This window comes from Mustelus asterias, chromosome 17 (genome assembly GCF_964213995.1).
Source record: "Mustelus asterias chromosome 17, sMusAst1.hap1.1, whole genome shotgun sequence".
NCBI lineage: Eukaryota > Metazoa > Chordata > Chondrichthyes > Carcharhiniformes > Triakidae > Mustelus > Mustelus asterias.
In genome coordinates this window covers 55437681-55456642 of record NC_135817.1, presented here as the reverse complement: position 1 = coordinate 55456642, position 18962 = coordinate 55437681, and the positions used below count along the sequence as shown (strand labels likewise).

Below are 18962 nucleotides of genomic sequence, written 5' to 3'. Positions count from 1 at the left end.
CAAGATCTTGCGGTGGAGAATTGAACTCTCCACCTATAACTACGACATCATGTACCGTCCAGGGAAACTCAATGAGCCCTCGGATGCCCTCTCGCGTGGAACATGCGCTAGTATACAGGAGGACCGTTTGCACGTCCTCCATAATGACCTGTGCCATCCTGGGGTCACTCGGCTCTACCACTTTATAAAAGCCCGCAACCTGCCTTACTCGGTGGAGGACGTCAGGTCAGTAACAAGGAGCTGTCGGGTTTGCGCGGAATGCAAACCGCAATTTTACCGACCTGACCGGGCACATTTAGTCAAGGCCACTCGTCCCTTCGAGAGACTGAGTGTCGATTTTAAGGGCCCTCTTCCCTCAACAGATCGGAATGTGTACTTCCTCAGTATCATTGACGAGTACTCTCGGTTCCCTTTTGTTGTTCCCTGCTCTGATACATCCGCTGCCACGGTTATCAAGGCATTCCGTGATCTCTTTACCCTGTTCGGGTACCCCGGCTACATCCATAGCGACAGGGGCTCGTCGTTCATGAGCGATGACTTGAGGCAATTCCTGCTCTCCTACGGGATTGCCTCTAGTAGGACCACGAGCTACAACCCTAGGGGTAATGGACAGGTGGAACGTGAGAATGCTACAGTCTGGAAGGCTGTCTTACTGGCGTTGAAGTCAAAAGGTCTTCCAGTCTCCCGTTGGCAAGAGGTGCTCCCTGATGCGCTCCATTCTATTCGCTCCCTCCTGTGTACGGCAACCAATGCTACTCCCCACGAGAGGATGTTGTCATTCCCTCGGAAGTCTTCCTCGGGGACCTCATTACCGTCTTGGTTGACGTACTCAGGACCCGTCCTCCTGCGGCGACATGTAAGGGCCCGCAAGTCCGACCTGTTGGTCGAACAGGTCCATCTCCTCCACGCCAACCCTCAGTATGCCTATGTGGCATACCCTGACGGGCGAGAGGACACGGTCTCGATCCGAGACCTGGCGCCAGCAGGGGACGTAGCAACCCCTGTCGCTCCCATACCCCCTGTAACAAACCCTTTATCTCTTGTTTCTTCCCCGGACACGGCGCGGGCAGCATCGGGACCATTGCTTAACCATTTTACTCCCATGTACAGCTTGCCTGAGCCCAGAAGATGGTCGCCACCGCAGGGCATGTCAGGATCCCATGGACTACCGTCACCTCAGGGTCAACTGGCCTGTGAGTCCGTGGAAGAACAGCTGGACGCCGCCTTGGGGAGAGCGCCACCGCAAGTGCCTACTCCGGTGTCACCGCCAGTATTGAGGAGGTCACAACGACGGTGCGGTCCCCCTGACCGTCTGAACTTATAGACTGCTGACACTTTATTCTGTTTTTGTACCCCGCCGGCCTTTGTTCTCAAAGGAGGGGTGAATGTGGTGAACCATCGTTGGTTCCCACTGGATAGTGCTGAGCCAGGGGCTGGCCAGTACTACAAGGATGTACATATGTTACTGTTGGGTTGTGCTATTGTTGCTGTTGGGGTTAGGGTGGGGTTGTTACACCTTTGTACTGTAGTGTTGTGGCACATCCCAGTCGGGCTCCGCCTCCTGGGAGAGGTATAAGAGTCCCTGCTCTGGCTGGGACCCCTTTAGTCTGGGATAGTGTATATAAGTTCTGGTAGCTTCGTTACAGTAAATAAAAGCCTTTCATTTACTGACCTTCAAGCCTCGTGTTTGAATAGCGCATCACACACTATATACAATACAATCCCAGACTAAAGGGTCTCCATACTTTATGCTTTCCCTGGTAGGCGGAGCCAACTGGAGTGTACCACAGAACAATATCAACAGGTAGAACAGCCCAACCCTAACACCAACAGTAATTACAGTAACATATCTACAAACCCCATAGTGCTGACCATCCATGGCTCATAGTGGTAACCAACTATGGTTCACCACAGATATCTATCAATCTGCACTCCCAGAATGGCCAAAACAATCTTCAAGCTTACTTTCCCTGCAGTAGGGGAATCCATTCTGATATCTTGATCCCCAAGACTTTCCTCAATATTCCAAGCTACTAGTCTAGCTTTAGCCTTCTATGTGCTGTCAGGGTGCACCTATTCTGAGCATTTCCATCCGTGTAACAAGGCTGGCTGGAATTTCAGTACATACTCCTAATTCTTTCCAACTTTCCAGCTCTTTTTGTTTGGCCTCTTTTATCAACTTATCTTCCAAACTATTACCAGCTACTAAAATTTCTTGATCATGGGGGCTCCTGCTTTTAGTAACATTTTGAGCTTGTACTGTAATTCTCTTTCTGGTGCAGTTATGATGTCTCCTCATTCCTTTCTTTCTGGACTGCCGCTACATGATCTTACGCGCATATGATCAGGGTCCTGTCTGCAAGTCCAAGATTTTTTCCTGGTATCACGACCCCTTTCAGGTTCATTGTCAGAACGTATACTGCGATTTCTGACCTTCCACATTTTAATCTTTTTTTGCCAATCTGCTCTGATTTCTTGACTTTCATCCTACACATTAAACTAATGTTTATATTTCCCGATGACCTTCGCAGCTGTTTCTATGATGGTGGCATCCTTCCACAAATTGCCCTTTCCAGCATGTATGTTACCTTTGTTCCTACTTTGGGTCGTTGTTCTTTTGAATAAATGGCTTTATCTTGCACTTCTGTGCACAGTGGTTAGCACTGCTGCCTCACAATTCCAGGGACTCAGGTTAAATTCTAGCCTTGGGTGTTTGTCTGTGTGGAGTTTGCACATTCTCCCTGTGTCTGCGTGGGTTTTCTCTGGATGCTCTGGTTGCCTTCCACAGTCCAAGATGTGCAGGTTAGGTGAATTGGCTGTGCTAATTGCACCTTAGTGTCCCAAGATGTGTAGGTTAGATGGATTCGCGATGATAAAAAGTGCAGGGTTACGGGCATAGGGTGGGGGGAAGACGGCCTGGATAATACACTGTCAGAGAGTCGGTGCGGATTCGATGGGCCAAATGACCTCCTTCTGCACTATAGAAATTCTATGATTTGGTATTATTTTGTTCATCATCAATCAATTCTTTATTTGCTGTATTCAGTTCCTCATAATTGTCCATTATGTGCTTATATTAAGTGCATGGTGCCTCATCACTCAAACTCTTGTTCAGAATCCATAAAGGTATATTCATTGCCAATTGACCTCAAATTATGATCCCTAACAGTTTGATTCTTGTGTTGTACTATAACTACATTTCCTTCACTTCCTCTCATGTTGCCAGGGCTTTTCCATTATTTCCTTCCTTCTCTTTTGTAATATACCAGGTCTCCCTGTTTAAACTGTATTCCTGTTGACCTTAAGCGGTGGTGTAAGGCTCACCAAATTTTCTCAGAAGCCTCACTATAACAAAAGTCTTTCTGCTTGCATGCAACACATTCAGATGAGCTGTAAAAGTAGAGCAGAGGGGGCATCCAATAGGACTGGAGGCAACTTTGGATTCCTGCCGTACACCAATTGGTACAGACCGTACCCCCCATTTGTAAAGAGTTCTTTGCATGCACTGCCCATGCCAGTGCTGCTTGCAATTTAGAATCTGACTGATCAGCTATTGTTTGATGTAACATGTCATCTATCATACATGGTCTCTCTTATACAGACAATCACTGAACGGGCTCTGAGCTGTAGTGTGTATAACTATGATGTTCAAATTTTCACATGTTTCAAAATTCCTCGTTGGCAATTTCCCTCCATCATCTGTTAGGAATTTCGCTGGTGTATCTAATCCTGTTCCCACCCATTTCTCCATGACCTTATCGATAATGGTTCATTTGTCCTCACCATATATTGCAGTGGATATGCTAAATCTGGTCAGCACATCAATATAGTGTAGCAAAAAAATAAAATCCCTATCATTGTCCCATACCTTCAAGTCCACTGCCACTGCATGGTTAAATTTCCTGACTAGTGGCAAGCTCACAACAGGATGCAGTGGTGTCTTTTGATATTTGATCCAAATTTCACACTGTGCTGTAATTTGCTCTGTAAGGTCATTGTATTCTTTATCAAGTGTTCCAGTGTCTTGCAGTAAAGCCTTCAATTTTTGTGGCCCTGAATGTGAAAACCGTCTATGCAACATCCAAACAATCTTCTTTTTGCCAACCAGATTCTGCTTCCCAGAAGTTAATTAGACTTCATGAATTCTTTGAGAAATTTCTGGCTTCCTTAATGGCCTGATCTAGTAAAATGTAGATCTGGTCTTCACGAGCACGATCACTTTGGATTTTATCATGTCCAGAGTCATTTGTGCTTGCTTCATTGAAGACCTGCTTAACAGGAGCGGTATGTTGCTAGAAAAACTTCTGTAGTGCTGAAAAGGTTGATCCCTGCAAGGGTGGACTACCCTTTTGAAAATTGTTATCGTGTTGCGATCACCAAACCTGAAGCGTGTAGAGCTTTCATACTCCTTGACCTTCTGCCGATCTGCCTCAGCAAGAGACTTCAGATAGCAATAAAGCCAGTCCACCCCACACACTATGGAAGTGCAACCACAATGTAAAACTGCACAGTTGAATGAATCGGCCGTTAAAATAGGATTCAAACTTCCAGTGACCAACACAATTCCTTCATGGCAGACCCCCTCATCATTTTCAGCCTCAGAATGCTCTGCTTCATGCATCATTTCAAAAAATTGATTCTTTCGCTGTGGGAAATGCATTGCATAATGATGCTTGGAATCACAATGATAAAATCAATTAACCAATCCCCATGTATTTCTCAGGTTTAAACATCTGCAATTGCCATCCCAGACCCACTTTTTAATCTTGATTCTCAAATTGGTTAAATTGTGGCTATCTTCAGACAACCTATCAATAACCCCATCTTTCTATTGAAATCTGCATCTCACATTTTGTCGATCTCCAAACTCGGCCACCATCGAATCCTCCATCTTTTCTTTTTATCACAGAGATGCCTATATTTAATAGGAAAGTAGCTGGAAATGACTGTCTTCTCAGATTTTTTTAGGGCAGCAATCATTTTGTCTAAAAGAGGATTTTTAACCTCAGATTTGGACCCTGGTTGATAATAAAGTCCAATGACATGAAAAATGCATGCACAATCAAAAAACCTAAATGCCAATACAAACTGTGTTCAAATCTCTTCAGTCTCATATACCATTTGTCAAAGTCCATGATATATTCCTCCATGGACTGATTGTCAGTTTTTTTCTAAATCTAACAAAGGCTGACCAGGTTTCATATACTTCCAATAAGTCATCATTTTTATAGAATTTATCTGAAAGCTGTAACAGAAGGTCCAGTCCCTATTCCAAATCATTCACGTTCCACTCTGAAAGTACTCTACTTCTAATCTTTCAGGAAATGACAAAGCCAAAGCTATGCTATGCTTCTTTCAAGGTAATGAAGTAATCAGTGTCCACATGTCAACTTAAGTTTTCTAATGCTGACGTGGTTTTGCCACTGAGAAAATTGGGGGAGAACCAAGGCTTGATATTTTGCATCGTACTTGTGACATCCTGTAACTTAAATTTGCCAGCAGTAGTAAATGTCTTTTCTTTCAGAAGGCGAAGACAAAAAACTTCTTTTTGCAGCATCCAATCACCAAGGCTTAATGTTCATCATCTGCTACTATATTAATACTAAATGTTAGTATGTGATGGAGGAATAATACAGCTGCTTGTTTTTTTTTACCTTCAGCAAGTTTATTCTGCATCCAACTAAGCAGAGGAACAAACTTCAAATAAAATGGTCCCCAGCAACTGCTCCAGCTGTATCCATTTATACTCTTTTGACATCGTTTAAGACTTACCTGGATAGTCACATAAGCAGCCTGGGAATGGAGGGATACAAACGATTGGTCTAGTTGGACCAAGGAGCGGCACAGGCTTGGAGGGCCGAAGGGCCTGTTTCCTGTGCTGTACTGTTCTTTGTTCTTTGTGGTTGAGCCAATAACCATTTCCTGTTTTTAAGGAAGTAATTAGTTTATGAATGTAATTGTCACAGCATGCACTTGCTTATATATTGACACACTGACAGTGGTGATGCAGCTAAAGGCTCTGTGATGAGCGTTAGGATGAAGGGATAAACAAAGGCTGAGTTAAAGGATCAAATGTTATAATGGAGCAGTCCTCTCAAGCTAAGGAAATTGCCAAGCCATTGGGAGCTTGGAAGATGAGGACAAAAAATTTAAATTCATTATGATCAAGGTCTTTGGGGATAGAGGGTGGGGATCAAAGGGGGTGGGGAGGTTGCGGTGGTGCAGAATTGAGAGCAAGACAGGATAAGGATGGATTGAACATATGACAGCTGGAAGGTTTCCGTGTTCTCCCTATAAATAACTCACGGGTTTTGAATCAGTTGAACTTGAAAGGCATCTGACAAACTAAACTAAAAGCTTTGGCTTTCTTTAAAACAAAGTGATGGCTTCAGTAAGATATGTTGATTTTATTATCAATCATGCATGACAACATAAAATCTACAAAATAAATTTCTCAGTAATGTGTTGTTTGAAAGTTTGGTGTAAAAGCACGTTAGTTTGTTAATACAGCAAGAAAATTGTTTTAGTAAAAATAACAATAAATGCTTGGTTTGAATCAGAAACCAAAAGAAAGAAAACTGTGACTAGTGTTAAGGTCTGCGGCAGGATGGGATGGGAGCTAAGTTCCACACATGACGTAGGCACCAACTGGAGCTGTAAAAATAAGAAAAACAATCATACTTTTTATTGAATAAATAGGTGACATCTGAAACAGTTACAGAATAAGCATATCCAAATGCTAATAGTATAATATCACCAATTGCAGATACTCATTATTTTCCACCAGTTTTTCTGAAGTACAGGAATAGTTAGAAGTAGAAAACGAGGCAAGAATCTTATGAATTGGAACCTGTCCATTTTCACATTTGTTCGGGCTTACTGGCCTCATTTCTGCCAGATACCTGAAGCACCTGTGCAGATGGAAGTGGGGCCATCCTGCCAAGTAGATAATGGCACAGTGATGTTATACCTCACATTATCCATCATTAATGCATTAGCAAGACTAAGACTATCACCATATGCAGGGCATCCAGCATTGGTAGAAGAGCCCAGGATAAGATAAATAGATTTAAGCACAATAGATTGCTAATTCCCCATTGGAAAATTTTGATACGTCAGTGGAACCAACAACATTTTCATTCTTGAGCTTGCCTGCCCCTCTTGATTTCTACACCTGATTTCAGATTCAGAGTCAATCTTTCCTTTACCTGACCCTGTGAGGTTAGAATGAACTACTGCCTGCTGCTCCCACACTTGTCCAGTTTTTGAGGTCAAGGTATACTCATGGTGGGATTGTCGTGTAGTTCTTGTCAGTTGGCGGAAGCATGCTCCCAGAAAGGTCCAGGATGATGCTCCAATACCACCTGCACTTCAGCACCAAGAAACGTGGAAAGAAAGTTTAAAGGGGTTGAGGCTTTTACCAAATAAACCGTCAAGATGTTGACAAGTCTATACACTCCGTTTACAGCATTTTGGATTTAATTGGCTACTTCAGGGCTAGGATCAGGTATCATTTGAGGAGCTGTGGAAACATTAAGATGGAAAGAAATTAGGCTGGGAATCTAGGCTTAACCCACCAGTGGACCTTGAGGCAGAGTCAGGAGGAGCAGGAGCAGGCTGTCCGGGGGCACGTCAGAGTTTGAAAAGTGAAAAAAAAAATCAAACTGCAACATCACAGAAAAAGTGGGAAGTAATTGACTGGTGAGTATTGCTGCTTAGAGACTGAGTCTAAACAACTGGGACGTTAAAAATGTAAACATTTTTAAGCAAACCAGTAATCCTGATTTAGACTTTATTCAGTTAGCTTGAAGTGGCACCAACAGAAGAGAAGTGCATAGCTGAGAGTCACCTTTTATTTTTAAGTAAAGTTTATTAGTATTGGTGAGGTTTATTAGTATTCGTAAGGTTTATTAGTAAAGGTAAGATTTATTAACAGTAGTAAGGTTTATTAGCAGTAACTAGGTTTATTAATTGAGGAATGGCAGGATTGCTCCAACCGGAGTGCTTATCCTGTGCTATGTGGGATCTCCAGGATGCTTCTTGCATCCCAAATAGCTATTTGTGCATGAAGTGTCATTAGCTTAAGCAGCTTGACCTCTGGGTTTCAGAGTATGAGTAGCAGCTGGCATCACTGTGGTGCATCTGTGAGACTGAGCGCTTTGTGGGTAGCATATTTGTAGATGTGGCCAACTTGCAGCTTAAGGGTATGCAGGGAGAGAGAAAATGGGTGACCATCAGACATCCAAAAAGAGAATGGCTGTCATCCAAATGTTTAGCTGAAACAGGCACAATGGATTAGGCTGATAACTAATTTAAGACTGTCAGTCAGGCTTGCTGTGTGGTGCACTTGTGTGGACTGGGAGTTTACATATATTAATACACAAGGCTCTGTTCTTTGCAGACAAAATGAATATGTACATACATTAGAGTATTTCAGCTAAACAAAATAAGTGAAAGCCATTCATTGATTCATTCCCCCAGGGTAATGCTTTGACCAATCAGAATTGGGCGGCACGGTAGCACAGTGGTTAGCACTGCTGCTTCACAGCTCCAGGGATCTGGGTTCGATTCCTGGCTTGGGTCACTGTCTGTGTGGAGTTTGCACATTCTCCTCGTGTCTGCTCCGGTTTCCTCCCACAGTCCAAAGATGTGCGGGTTAGGTTAATTGGCTATGCTAAAAATTGCCCCTTAGTGTCCCGAGATGTGTAGGTTAGAGGATTAGTGGGTAAATATGTAGGGATAAGGGGGTAGGGATTGTGGTCGGTGCAGACTCGATGGGCCAAATGGCCTCTTTCTGCACTGTAGGGATTCTATTCTATTCTATTCAAATGCCTGGTTTAAATTTCAAACAATGCTTGTCAGGTATTTGTCAGTCACCATTATCTGGTGCATTCTCCAAGGCAATATTCTATCAGAGTACACTTGTCAATCAGCATTCTCTTCTCATACAGTATCAATCATTTTTTTTCTCCTTATATTGCTATTCTTGCAAAATGTCCTGATGATTGCAAGACAAAAGTGTTTTTTCAAGCAACACTTTTTCCAGTATTTATGTTAATGCAAATATACAAAACTTGGAAACATTGTAAATATGAGGATGATAGTGTAGAATTTCAAAAGGACATGTGTAAATGTATACACATGTATGTGGACATGTGTATATGTACAAAAGTTACTGAAGGTGGCAGGGCAAGTTGAGATTGCAATTAGTTAAGCAAACAGTATCCTAGGCTTTTTCAATAGTTGCATAAAATAGAAGAACAAAGGGAGTATGTTAAACTTGTATAAAACATTGGTTCAGTCTCAGCTGGAGTATTATATTCAATTCTGGATCCTAAACTTTAGGAAAGATATGAAGGCAGAGAAAATGCAGAAAAGATTTACAAGAATGGTATCAATGAGGAACTTCAGTTACATAGATAGACCGGAGAATTTGGGACTGTTTTCCTTGAAGTTGACAGCAATATGTACGATCTACAAGATGCACTGCAGCAACTCACCACAGCCTCTTCGATAGGACTTTCTGAACCCATGGCCTCTACCACCTAGAAGGATAAGGGCAGCAGATGCATGGGAACACCATCACCTGCAAGTTCCCCTCCAAGCTACTCACCATCCTGACTTGGAACTGTATTGCCGATCCTTCACTGTCACTGGGTCAAAATCCTGCAACCCCCTTTCTAACAGCACAGTGGGTGCACTTACACCACATGCACTGCAGCAGTTTAAGAACACAGCTCACCACCATCTTCCCAAGGGCAATAAGAGATGGGCAATGCATGATGGTCTAGCCCAGATACTTACATCCCATGAAAGAATTAAAAACAAAATTGATAGAGCTTTTCAAAATCATGAGGGGTCTGGATGCAGTAAATAGGGAAAAATGTTCCCACTGGTGGAAGGATCAAGAATGAAATGGCACAGATTTAAGGTTAATTGGAAAAAGAAGCAATGGAGTTGAGGAGAAACCTTTTCATGCAGTGAGTTGTTAAGATTCAGAATGTATTGCCTGATAGTATGGTGGAGGCAGACTCAATTGAGGCATTCAAGATAGAATTGGATATAATCTGAAAAGGAATGTACAAGGTTACTCGGAGAAGGCAGGGCAATGGTGTCTGAGCCTCAGTTGCAATCCAGTAACGGAAACACAAGTCTTACTTCTTCATACACTCCCTTTATTTTCTGATTCAACTCCACGTACTCATCCCCAAAACACAGTGCTACCTGTAACCTCTTTATATATCCCAGTGACTTTGATTAAATGATTACCATCTAATTTAGGGCTTAAGTGGAAGGTAACTGTTAACCCATTCCTAACAAATGGCATTAGGTGAAGTGGTCATTTGGAGACACAGGTGAGACAGGCCGAATGGCCTAATTCTGTGCTGTCACAGTTTTGGAATTCTGGAATTTGCATGTGTTGGGCAGAGAAGAAATGACCCCGCGACATTCCAGTAGGTGGGGGAGGAGGGACATTTAGGTTTGAATGGGGTGAGGTATCAGTAAATCTTGTTGATAATTTTGCTGCTTTTCCTGTCACAATTCTGCCTGATCCAAGGCAAAGAAAAAGAGAAAACTCCAGCCCATAGTTTCATTCTCATTTTTCTCTTTTTTTATCTGGATTTTTTGAGGATATTTCTTCTGTGGTTTCATCTCCTTATTCTCAGACTCTACCTGTTCTAAGTTTCTTGTCATCTCAGCTTCGATCTGTCTATTTAAATCCAGTGCACGAACGCACCTGGATGTTGAACTGTAACCTTAAGATCCTACATGAAATATTCCCCTTTCCTGTCAGGAAGACTGCTAAACTTTTCTGCTTGGTAGTGTGGAGCTGTTTAATTCAGAGGTATCTCCACAAGCATCACAGATTCTGTACTGTAGGTTTGTTGATACTGACAGACAGATTTAAAGTTTTGAATCTAGCCGTGAACTGGCAAAGGCTGTGCTTAGTGGATTTGATTTGATTGAACATAGCCCCAGGGTGAATCCTTGAACAATTACACTCTTAGATCACCAGGAGGATGTTAACTTATACATAATTACCTTCTGTTGGAGGTTTACGATGCCGTATGATGTCCATGCGAGAGGTGGGGTCAGTACTATTCAGTCGCACCCCTTCAGCTTTTCCACCTTTTGGATACTCCTCTGTTCTGTTCTTGTAAACATTTTCTGTTAAAACTGGTGAATTTGGTTAAGGTTTTAATTGTCTTGTCATGAGATATGTAGAGAGCAACAACAACACTCAAGAAGCTTGACACCATCCAGGACAAAGTAGCCCAGCTGATTGTCACCCCATCTAATATCTTAAACAATCACTCACTTCGCCATCAGTGGCAAGCGTGTACCATCTAGATAAGTTACACTGCAGCAACTCATCAAACTTTCTTTGACAGGACCTTCCAAACCTGTGACTTCTTCCACTGAGAAGAACAATCACCATCTGGAACATCACCACTGGCAAGTTCACCTCCAAGTCACACACCATCCTGACTTGGAAATATATCATCCCTACACTGTCACTGGGTCAAAATCCTGGAATGCCTTTCCTTCATGTGGTTATACCTCTTTCGCAATAACTACAACTGTTCAAACAGGCAGCTCATCACTACTTTCTCAAAGGTAATTAGGGATGGATAATAAATGCTGGCCTTGCCACTGATGCTCAATTCTCATGAACAAAATAAAAGGTGTCAATCAAATTCATTTTCTCCTGTAATTTGTGTTGCTACTGTTCCTTTTAAAAATTATTTTATTTAGAACCAAAAGCACCCAATGTTTACAAACCAATACCAATATCACTCCCTGTCCAGAGACATTAGTTATGCCCTCAACTGGAATATTTTCACTTTTGATTTGTGGGAATTTTTATCAAAGATAAACAGTGAGTAGCAATCCTGAATTTCTTCAAATCCGTATGCTGAAAATATTTTCCGTTCTCATTTCAGAGATAATCACAGTTTCTATAAGTGTCAATAACCTACGAAATAATGAAATATTAGAACTATAGTATCCCTACAGTTCAGAAGGAGGCCATTCAACCCATTGAGTCGGCACCAAGTCTCTGAAAGAGTATCTTACCCAGGCCCAACTGCTGCCCTCTCCCTGTAACCCCTCATATTTACCCAGCTAAACCACCTAACCGACACATCTTTGGACACTAAGGGACAATTTAGCATGGCCAATTCTCCTAACCAGCACATCTTTGAACTATGGGAGGAAACTCACACAAACATAGGGAGAACGTGAAAACTCCACACAGACAGCAATTCAAGTTTGGAATCGAACCTGGGTCCCTGGCGCTGCGAGGTAGCAGTGCTAACCACTGAGCCGCCCCAGTGGAAAATTTTCTTTCACTGCAGCTTTTTCATCAAACTTTTCAAAATACTAGAAGGTGGGTATCCATCACCAGAGGGAGTCCCATTTAACCAGTCTGCAATCCCAAGAACAAGTAGCTCACCATAGAATGGGATCCCCCCCCCCCAGCGAACAATGCCAGAGATCTCAGAGGCTCCAACTGTAGAATCATGAGTTAGGATGGTATTTCTGGTCTTAGTGAGGACCAACTGAAAAGATCATAACCATTGTGATGTTGCTGGCTGTGCAGTAATACAAAATCTAAATATGTTGGCATGCAATTTCAATAAAGAAGTCCCAGGTCATTGTGTGATACTGAAAGCAATTTTGCGAGAGGCAACATGATTTTGTGAAGGGGTCATGTCTCACTAACTTGATCAAGTTTTTTGAGGAAGTGACGAAAATTATTGATGAGGGTAGGGCAGTGGATGTCGTCTACATGGACTTCAGTAAGGCCTTTGACAAGGTTCCTCATGGCAGACTGGTGCAGAAGGTGAAGTCGCATGGGATCAGAGGTGAGCAGGCAAGGTGGATACAGAACTGGCTCAGTCATAAAAGACAGAGGGTAGCAGTGGAAGGGTACGTTTCTGAATGGAGGGCTGTGACAAGTGGCATTCCTCAAGGATCAGTGCTGGCACCTTTGCTGTTTGTAATATATATACATGATTTGGAGGAAAATGTAACTGGATTGATTAGTAAGTTTGCGGATGACACAAAGGTTGGTGAATTTGCGAATAGCGATGAGGACCATCAGAAGGTACAGCAGGATATAGATCAGTTGGAGACTTGGGCGGAGAAATGGCAAATGGAGTTTAATCTGGACAAATGTATATTGGAAGGTGTAATACAGATAGTAAGTATGTGGTAAATGGCAGAACCCTTAAGAGAAGTGATAGGCAGAGAGATCTGGGTGTATAGATACACAGGTCACTGAAAGTGACAACGCAGGTGGAGAAGGTAGTCAAGAAGGCGTACGGCATGTTTGCCTTCATCGGCCGGGGCATTGAGTTTAAAAATTGGCAAGTCATGTTGCAGCTTTATAGAACCTAGTTCAATTCTGGTTGCCACACTACCAGAAGGATGTGGAGGCTTTGGAGAGGGTATAGAAAAGATTTACCAGGATGTTGCCTGGCATGGAGGGCATTAGCTATGAGGAGAGGTTGGAGAAACTTGGTTTGCTCTCACTGGAACGACGGAGGTTGAGGGGCGACCTGATAGAAGTCTACAAGATTATAAGGGGCATGGACAGCGTGGATAGTCAGAAGCTTTTTCCTAAGGTGGAAGAGTCAATTACTTGGCATAGATTTAAAGGAGATGTACGAGGCAAGTTTTTTACATAGAGGGTGGTGGGTGCCTGGAACTCGCTGCAGGGGGAGGTAGTGGAAGCGGATACAATAGCGACTTTTAAGGGGCGTCTTGACAAATACATGAATAGGATGGGAATAAAGGGAGATGGTCCCCGAAAGGGTAGGGGGCTTTAGTTTAGTCGGGTAGCATGGTCGGTGCAGGCTTGAAGGGACGAAGGGCCTTTTACTGTGTTGTAATTTTATTTGTTCCTTGTTCAATTGAAGGATCTTGGTGCTACAGTGCCTGTATCACTCAAAGTTCACGACCAATGCAAAACGTCATCGCCAAAGCAAACTGAATAGTGGGCTGTATTAACAGAACCATTCCTTACAAGTTAAAGATCACAGTTCTGTCATATACAGCATTGTCCATACTGAGGCTAGTTTTGTGTCTCTCAAAGTTGGGTGATTATCGTGGTCTTGGAAAGGTTCAAAGGAGAGCTACGAGAATGATTCTTAACTTAAAGATCCATAGTCACTCAGATAAGCTAATAGAGCTGGGCTGATTTACTTTAGAGCAGTGATCAGGGAAGTATATAAAATAATGAAAGAGTTGGACTGTGTGACTATTGATAGATTATTTTAGTTTGACAGATAGGGAAAGTGGGGGACATTTTTTAAAAGTATGCAAGAATATAAATTGGCTAAGTGTTGGGTGGTTCTTCTTTTCCCTAAAGAGTAATGTGCCTCTGTAATGCTTTGCAGTGTTTGCTGCCTCTATATAATTTCCAAAGAGAGCTAGACACATTCTTGGCTGAGGCAAAGATCACATCACATAAAAGGTTGACGTGACTTCCCAAACTGGTATCAAAATGCTGAAAAAAGGGAGAGTAATTTTTCAGATTTGCTTTTCTTTACAGGCCCTGAGTTTTTGCCAATCTTAGGAGATTATATTGGTATGGGACAAGGGTGTGTGAGGATGTTGGAGATGTTTTGCTATGAGGGAATGGTGATTTTTCCTGCCAGTCATTTTGTATGCTTGCATGTTCATATGGTATAATAGTACAAATTGAAAACACCCAATGTATCATATCAGCATCAGGGCAGCACGGTGGCACAGTGGTTAGCACTGCTGCCTCACAGCGCCAGGGACTTGGATTCGATTCCCAGCTTGGGTCACTGTCTGCACGTTCTCCCCATGTCGGCGTAGGTTTCCTCACACAGTCCGAAAGATTTGCAGGTTAGATGAATTGGTCGTGCTAAATTCTCCCTCAGTGTTACCCGAACAAGCACCGGAGTGTGGTGACTAGGGGATTTTCACAGTAACTTCATTGCAGTGTTAATGTAAGCCTACTTGTGACAATAATTAATAAATAGACTTTTGTAGGTATATCACGTAGATGTGGTGAAATCATGCCTCACTGTACCTATGCATCATGGCCAGGCTGGAGGAGGGAGGGGAAAGCGAGATCTTTGGACTTCTTATCTACGAGTAAGGATGCTCCAAAGTGAACCAATTACCATCAGCTCAGTTATCTCCCATTCACAAAATCCATGCAAACAGAAAGCTAGCAACATTGTCATGATTCCAATCACTGATTTCAGGCCAAGCCAGTTTGTCATCAAGTAAACACAGGTAGCTCAAATCGAATATACTCAATATGTATTTCCTGTGACATAAAATGCAAGAAAACACACACAAGATTTTGGACCTATTTCTAATAATGGTTGCCCTAGGCCTGTGGTGGTGTTGACCCAAGACCTTAGAAGGACAAACCCATGTGGTCCTGTACAGATTATAAGGAATGAAATGACAGGACAAAAGCTGATGCCTAGCTTTTGCTTTGGCATAGAGGAAATTCTTGAGAGGCTACAGGGTAGCAAGGGTCTTCAAATTCTAGACCTGACAAAAGTGTTTTTGGCAAAGGCTAAAAGCTAGAGGCTCGAGTTTCTTTAAATTCACTGCTGTGATATGAACATCACCGGCCAGGCCTGTATTTGTTGCTCATTCCTAATTGCCCTTGAGAAGGTAGGAGTGAGCTGCCTTCTTGAATCACTGAGGTCCATCAGATATAGGTGCTAATGGGAATGGAGATTTAAGTTTTTGATCCTATGACACTGAAGAAATGGAGAAATAATTTCAAGTCAGAATGGTGTATGGCTTGAAGGGGAACTTGCAGATGGTGGTGTAACAATTTGGGGTTTTGGGGTATTTTTGGGGTATTTTAATCAAAATTTACAAGTTCCGAATTCTTAATTTCTATCACTTGGGTCCTCAGTTGTGCTCGACCTAACAAGGTATGAATAACTAGCAAAGAATGAATTAAGCAGAATTTATTAAGCAAGATTTAACATATACTTAACACAAAGCAGTGAAGACAATATGGAAGTTCCTCATCCATCAAGTTCCTAGGAGTCCTTGAGTGTTGCTAGAACAGACAACTTTTATCTCTTCTCGGTCTTTAAAGTGATATTGGACTGTGTCCAGGACAGTCATACCCCAGAAGCCATGGTAATACTGTGCCAACAACTTCTCATCATTCTGGGATCCCTTATTTGAGAATAGCCAAAATTCAGCTCTTCCATTTGCTGGAGTTTTAAGTCACACAACCTCTGTGACTGGAGCCACATAGTCTAAAAACAAGTATTTATCTCTTGTTTCCCCAAGGTCCTCAGAGTTTACATCTTACTGTGAACAAATAACACATTTTTTTTACACACAGAACAGTTACAAAAATAGTCACATCCTCTTGAACATATTCACCAGCCTCACAGATACTAAAACCATTAAGAACAAATGTTAAAAAATATTTCCTATTATGTTAGAAAATAAAGAAAGGGCGGCACGGTAGCGCAGTGGTTAGCACTGCTGCTTCACAGCTCCAGGGTCCCGGGTTCGATTCCCGGCTCGGGTCACTGTCTGTGTGGAGTTTGCACGTTCTCCTCGTGTCTGCGTGGGTTTCCTCCGGGTGCTCCGGTTTCCTCCCACAGTCCAAAGATGTGCGGGTTAGGTTGATTGGCCAGGTTAAAAAAATTGCCCCTTAGAATCCTAAAATGCGTAGGTTAGAGGGATTAGCGGGTAAATATGTGGGGGTAGGGCCTGGGTGGGATTGTGGTCGGTGCAGACTCGATGGGCCGAATGGCCTTCTTCTGCACTGTAGGGATTCTATGATTCTATGATTCTATGATTCCTTCTAGTACAGATCAATAAAAACAATGAATGATTTGTTTACAAATTAGGTGTCATCCTCAATTCAAAATATTGAACGTAACCTTTTTAAATATATCTTCAAAGCAGACAAATTCTTGAATTCAGATTTAAAGCCACCGTCAAGTCATAAACTACATTTATGGTTCCTTACTAGAAATTGCCTTCCTGTTTCCCAATTACCTTGGTTGTTAATTGGTCTAACAGAAATTCAAATTGACCTATTTAAAAAGTGGTTAACATAAAAATTTCATAAACATTAGTTCACCCTCTACAGAATCCCTGTAGAGGGATATATAATACTATTATCAATATCTTAATATATAATTATATGTTATATAATATATAATACTATTATCAATATCTTAGTGTCCCCATGCACCTGCTGCCCTTGTTCCTCTAGGTGGTAGAGGTTGCAGATTTAGAAGGTGTTATTGATGGAACCTCAGGGAGTTGCTGTAATGCAGTTTGTAGATGGCACACATGGCTACAATTTTGTGTTGGTGGTCGAGGGAGTGGCAATGTTTAAGGTGTTGGATGGACAACTGATCCAGTGGGCTGCTTTGTCCACGATGGTGTTGAGTTTCTTGAGTATTGTTGGAGTTACATTAATTCAGGCAAATGGAGAGTATGCCATCACACTCCTGACTTATGCCTTGTGGTGGTCAGGCTTTGGGGAGTGAGGGGATGAGTTACTTGTCACAGAATTCTCATCTGCTCTTATAGCCACAGTATTTATAAAGCTGGTCCAATTAAGTTATTGGTCAATGGCAACCCCCAGGATGCTGATGGTAGTAAACACTGCAATCATCAGCCGGCATCTCTACTTCTGACCTAATGATGGAGGGGAGGTCATTGATGAAGAAGCTGAAGATGATTAGGCCTAGAACACTATCCTGAGGAACTCCTGCAGTGAGGTCCCAATGCTGAGATGATTGGTCTCCAACTACAACAACAGTCTTCCATTGTGCTCGACATGACTCCAACCAATAGAGAGCTTTCCCTGTGATTCCCATTGATTTCTATTTTGATAAGGCGCCTTGTTGCTACAATTGGTCAAGTGCTAGTTTGGCAACAAGGGCAGTCACTCACCTCACCTCTCGAGTTCAGCTTTTTTATCCACGTTTGGTCTGGAGTTGGGTGGCCCTGGCAGAACCCAAACTGAGCATCGTTGACCGGATTGTTGCAAGTGTTGTTTGATAGCACTGTGGATTACACCCTCTGTCACTTTGCTGATGATCAAGAGTAGACTGTTATGGCGCCAATTCACCAGATTGGACTTTTCCTGCTTCTTATGAACATGACATACCTGGAAAATTTCCACATTGCTGGGTAGATGCCAGTGTTGTAGCTGTACTGAAACAGTTAGGCTAGGGGCATGGCTAATTCTGGAGCACATGTTTTCAGTCCTACTGGCAGACTGTTGTCACAGCCCACAGTCTTTGCTGTTTCCTGTGCCTACAAACATTTCTCGATATCATGTGCAGTGAATTGAATTGGTTGAAGATTGACATATATGATGGTGGGGACCTTTAGAGGAGGCCAAGATGGATCATCCACTCAGCACACTGGCTGAAGATGGTTGTAAATGTTTCAGCATCATTTTTTGCAATGATCTGCTGGGCTCCCCCATCATTGAGCAAGGGGATGTTGTAGAGCTCCCTCCCCCATTTGTTGTTTAATTGTCCACCATCTTTCATGACAGTATACGGCAGGACTACAGAGCATTGATCCGATCCGTGAGTAGTGGATGGAACATAAATGCCGCCATTGACTGATTAGGCTGAAAGGCCTGTTTCTGTGCCATGTATCTTGTGTCCTAGTAGGTGGTTTGACATTACATTATGTTGTTACGTCTTTAGAGACTATCTTTCACTTCATTGTTATCTGCACTTGTTAATCCTTCTTCCTGTACAATTGGCACAAAGGCTGAAAAACATTTTACATCCATTTTGATTTTTTTTTAGGTGTTAACAATATTTTCTCTTTTACGTAGCTACGTATGCTTACACTTAAGCTGCGAACCAAATTTCCATCTTTTCCATTTGGCTAGAGAAACGGATAAAAATATGCTTCAGGAAATGCATTTATACTTTTTTAAAACAGAACCTTGT

General features: G+C 42.4%; 1 protein-coding gene across 1 annotated transcript in view; it reads right to left on the bottom strand.

Moving 5' to 3' along the window:
• Window positions 1–6619: 6619 nt before the first annotated feature.
• Window positions 6620–18962, bottom strand: part of spag17 (sperm associated antigen 17) — a 170399-nt gene continuing 158056 nt past the window's right edge. The window contains exons 56-57 of the mRNA XM_078231884.1: window positions 11044–11181; window positions 6620–6654 (exon numbers count right to left, since the gene is read on the bottom strand). Coding sequence (XP_078088010.1) covers window positions 6620–6654; window positions 11044–11181 — 173 coding nt within the window. The remainder of the gene's footprint in view (window positions 6655–11043; window positions 11182–18962) is intronic.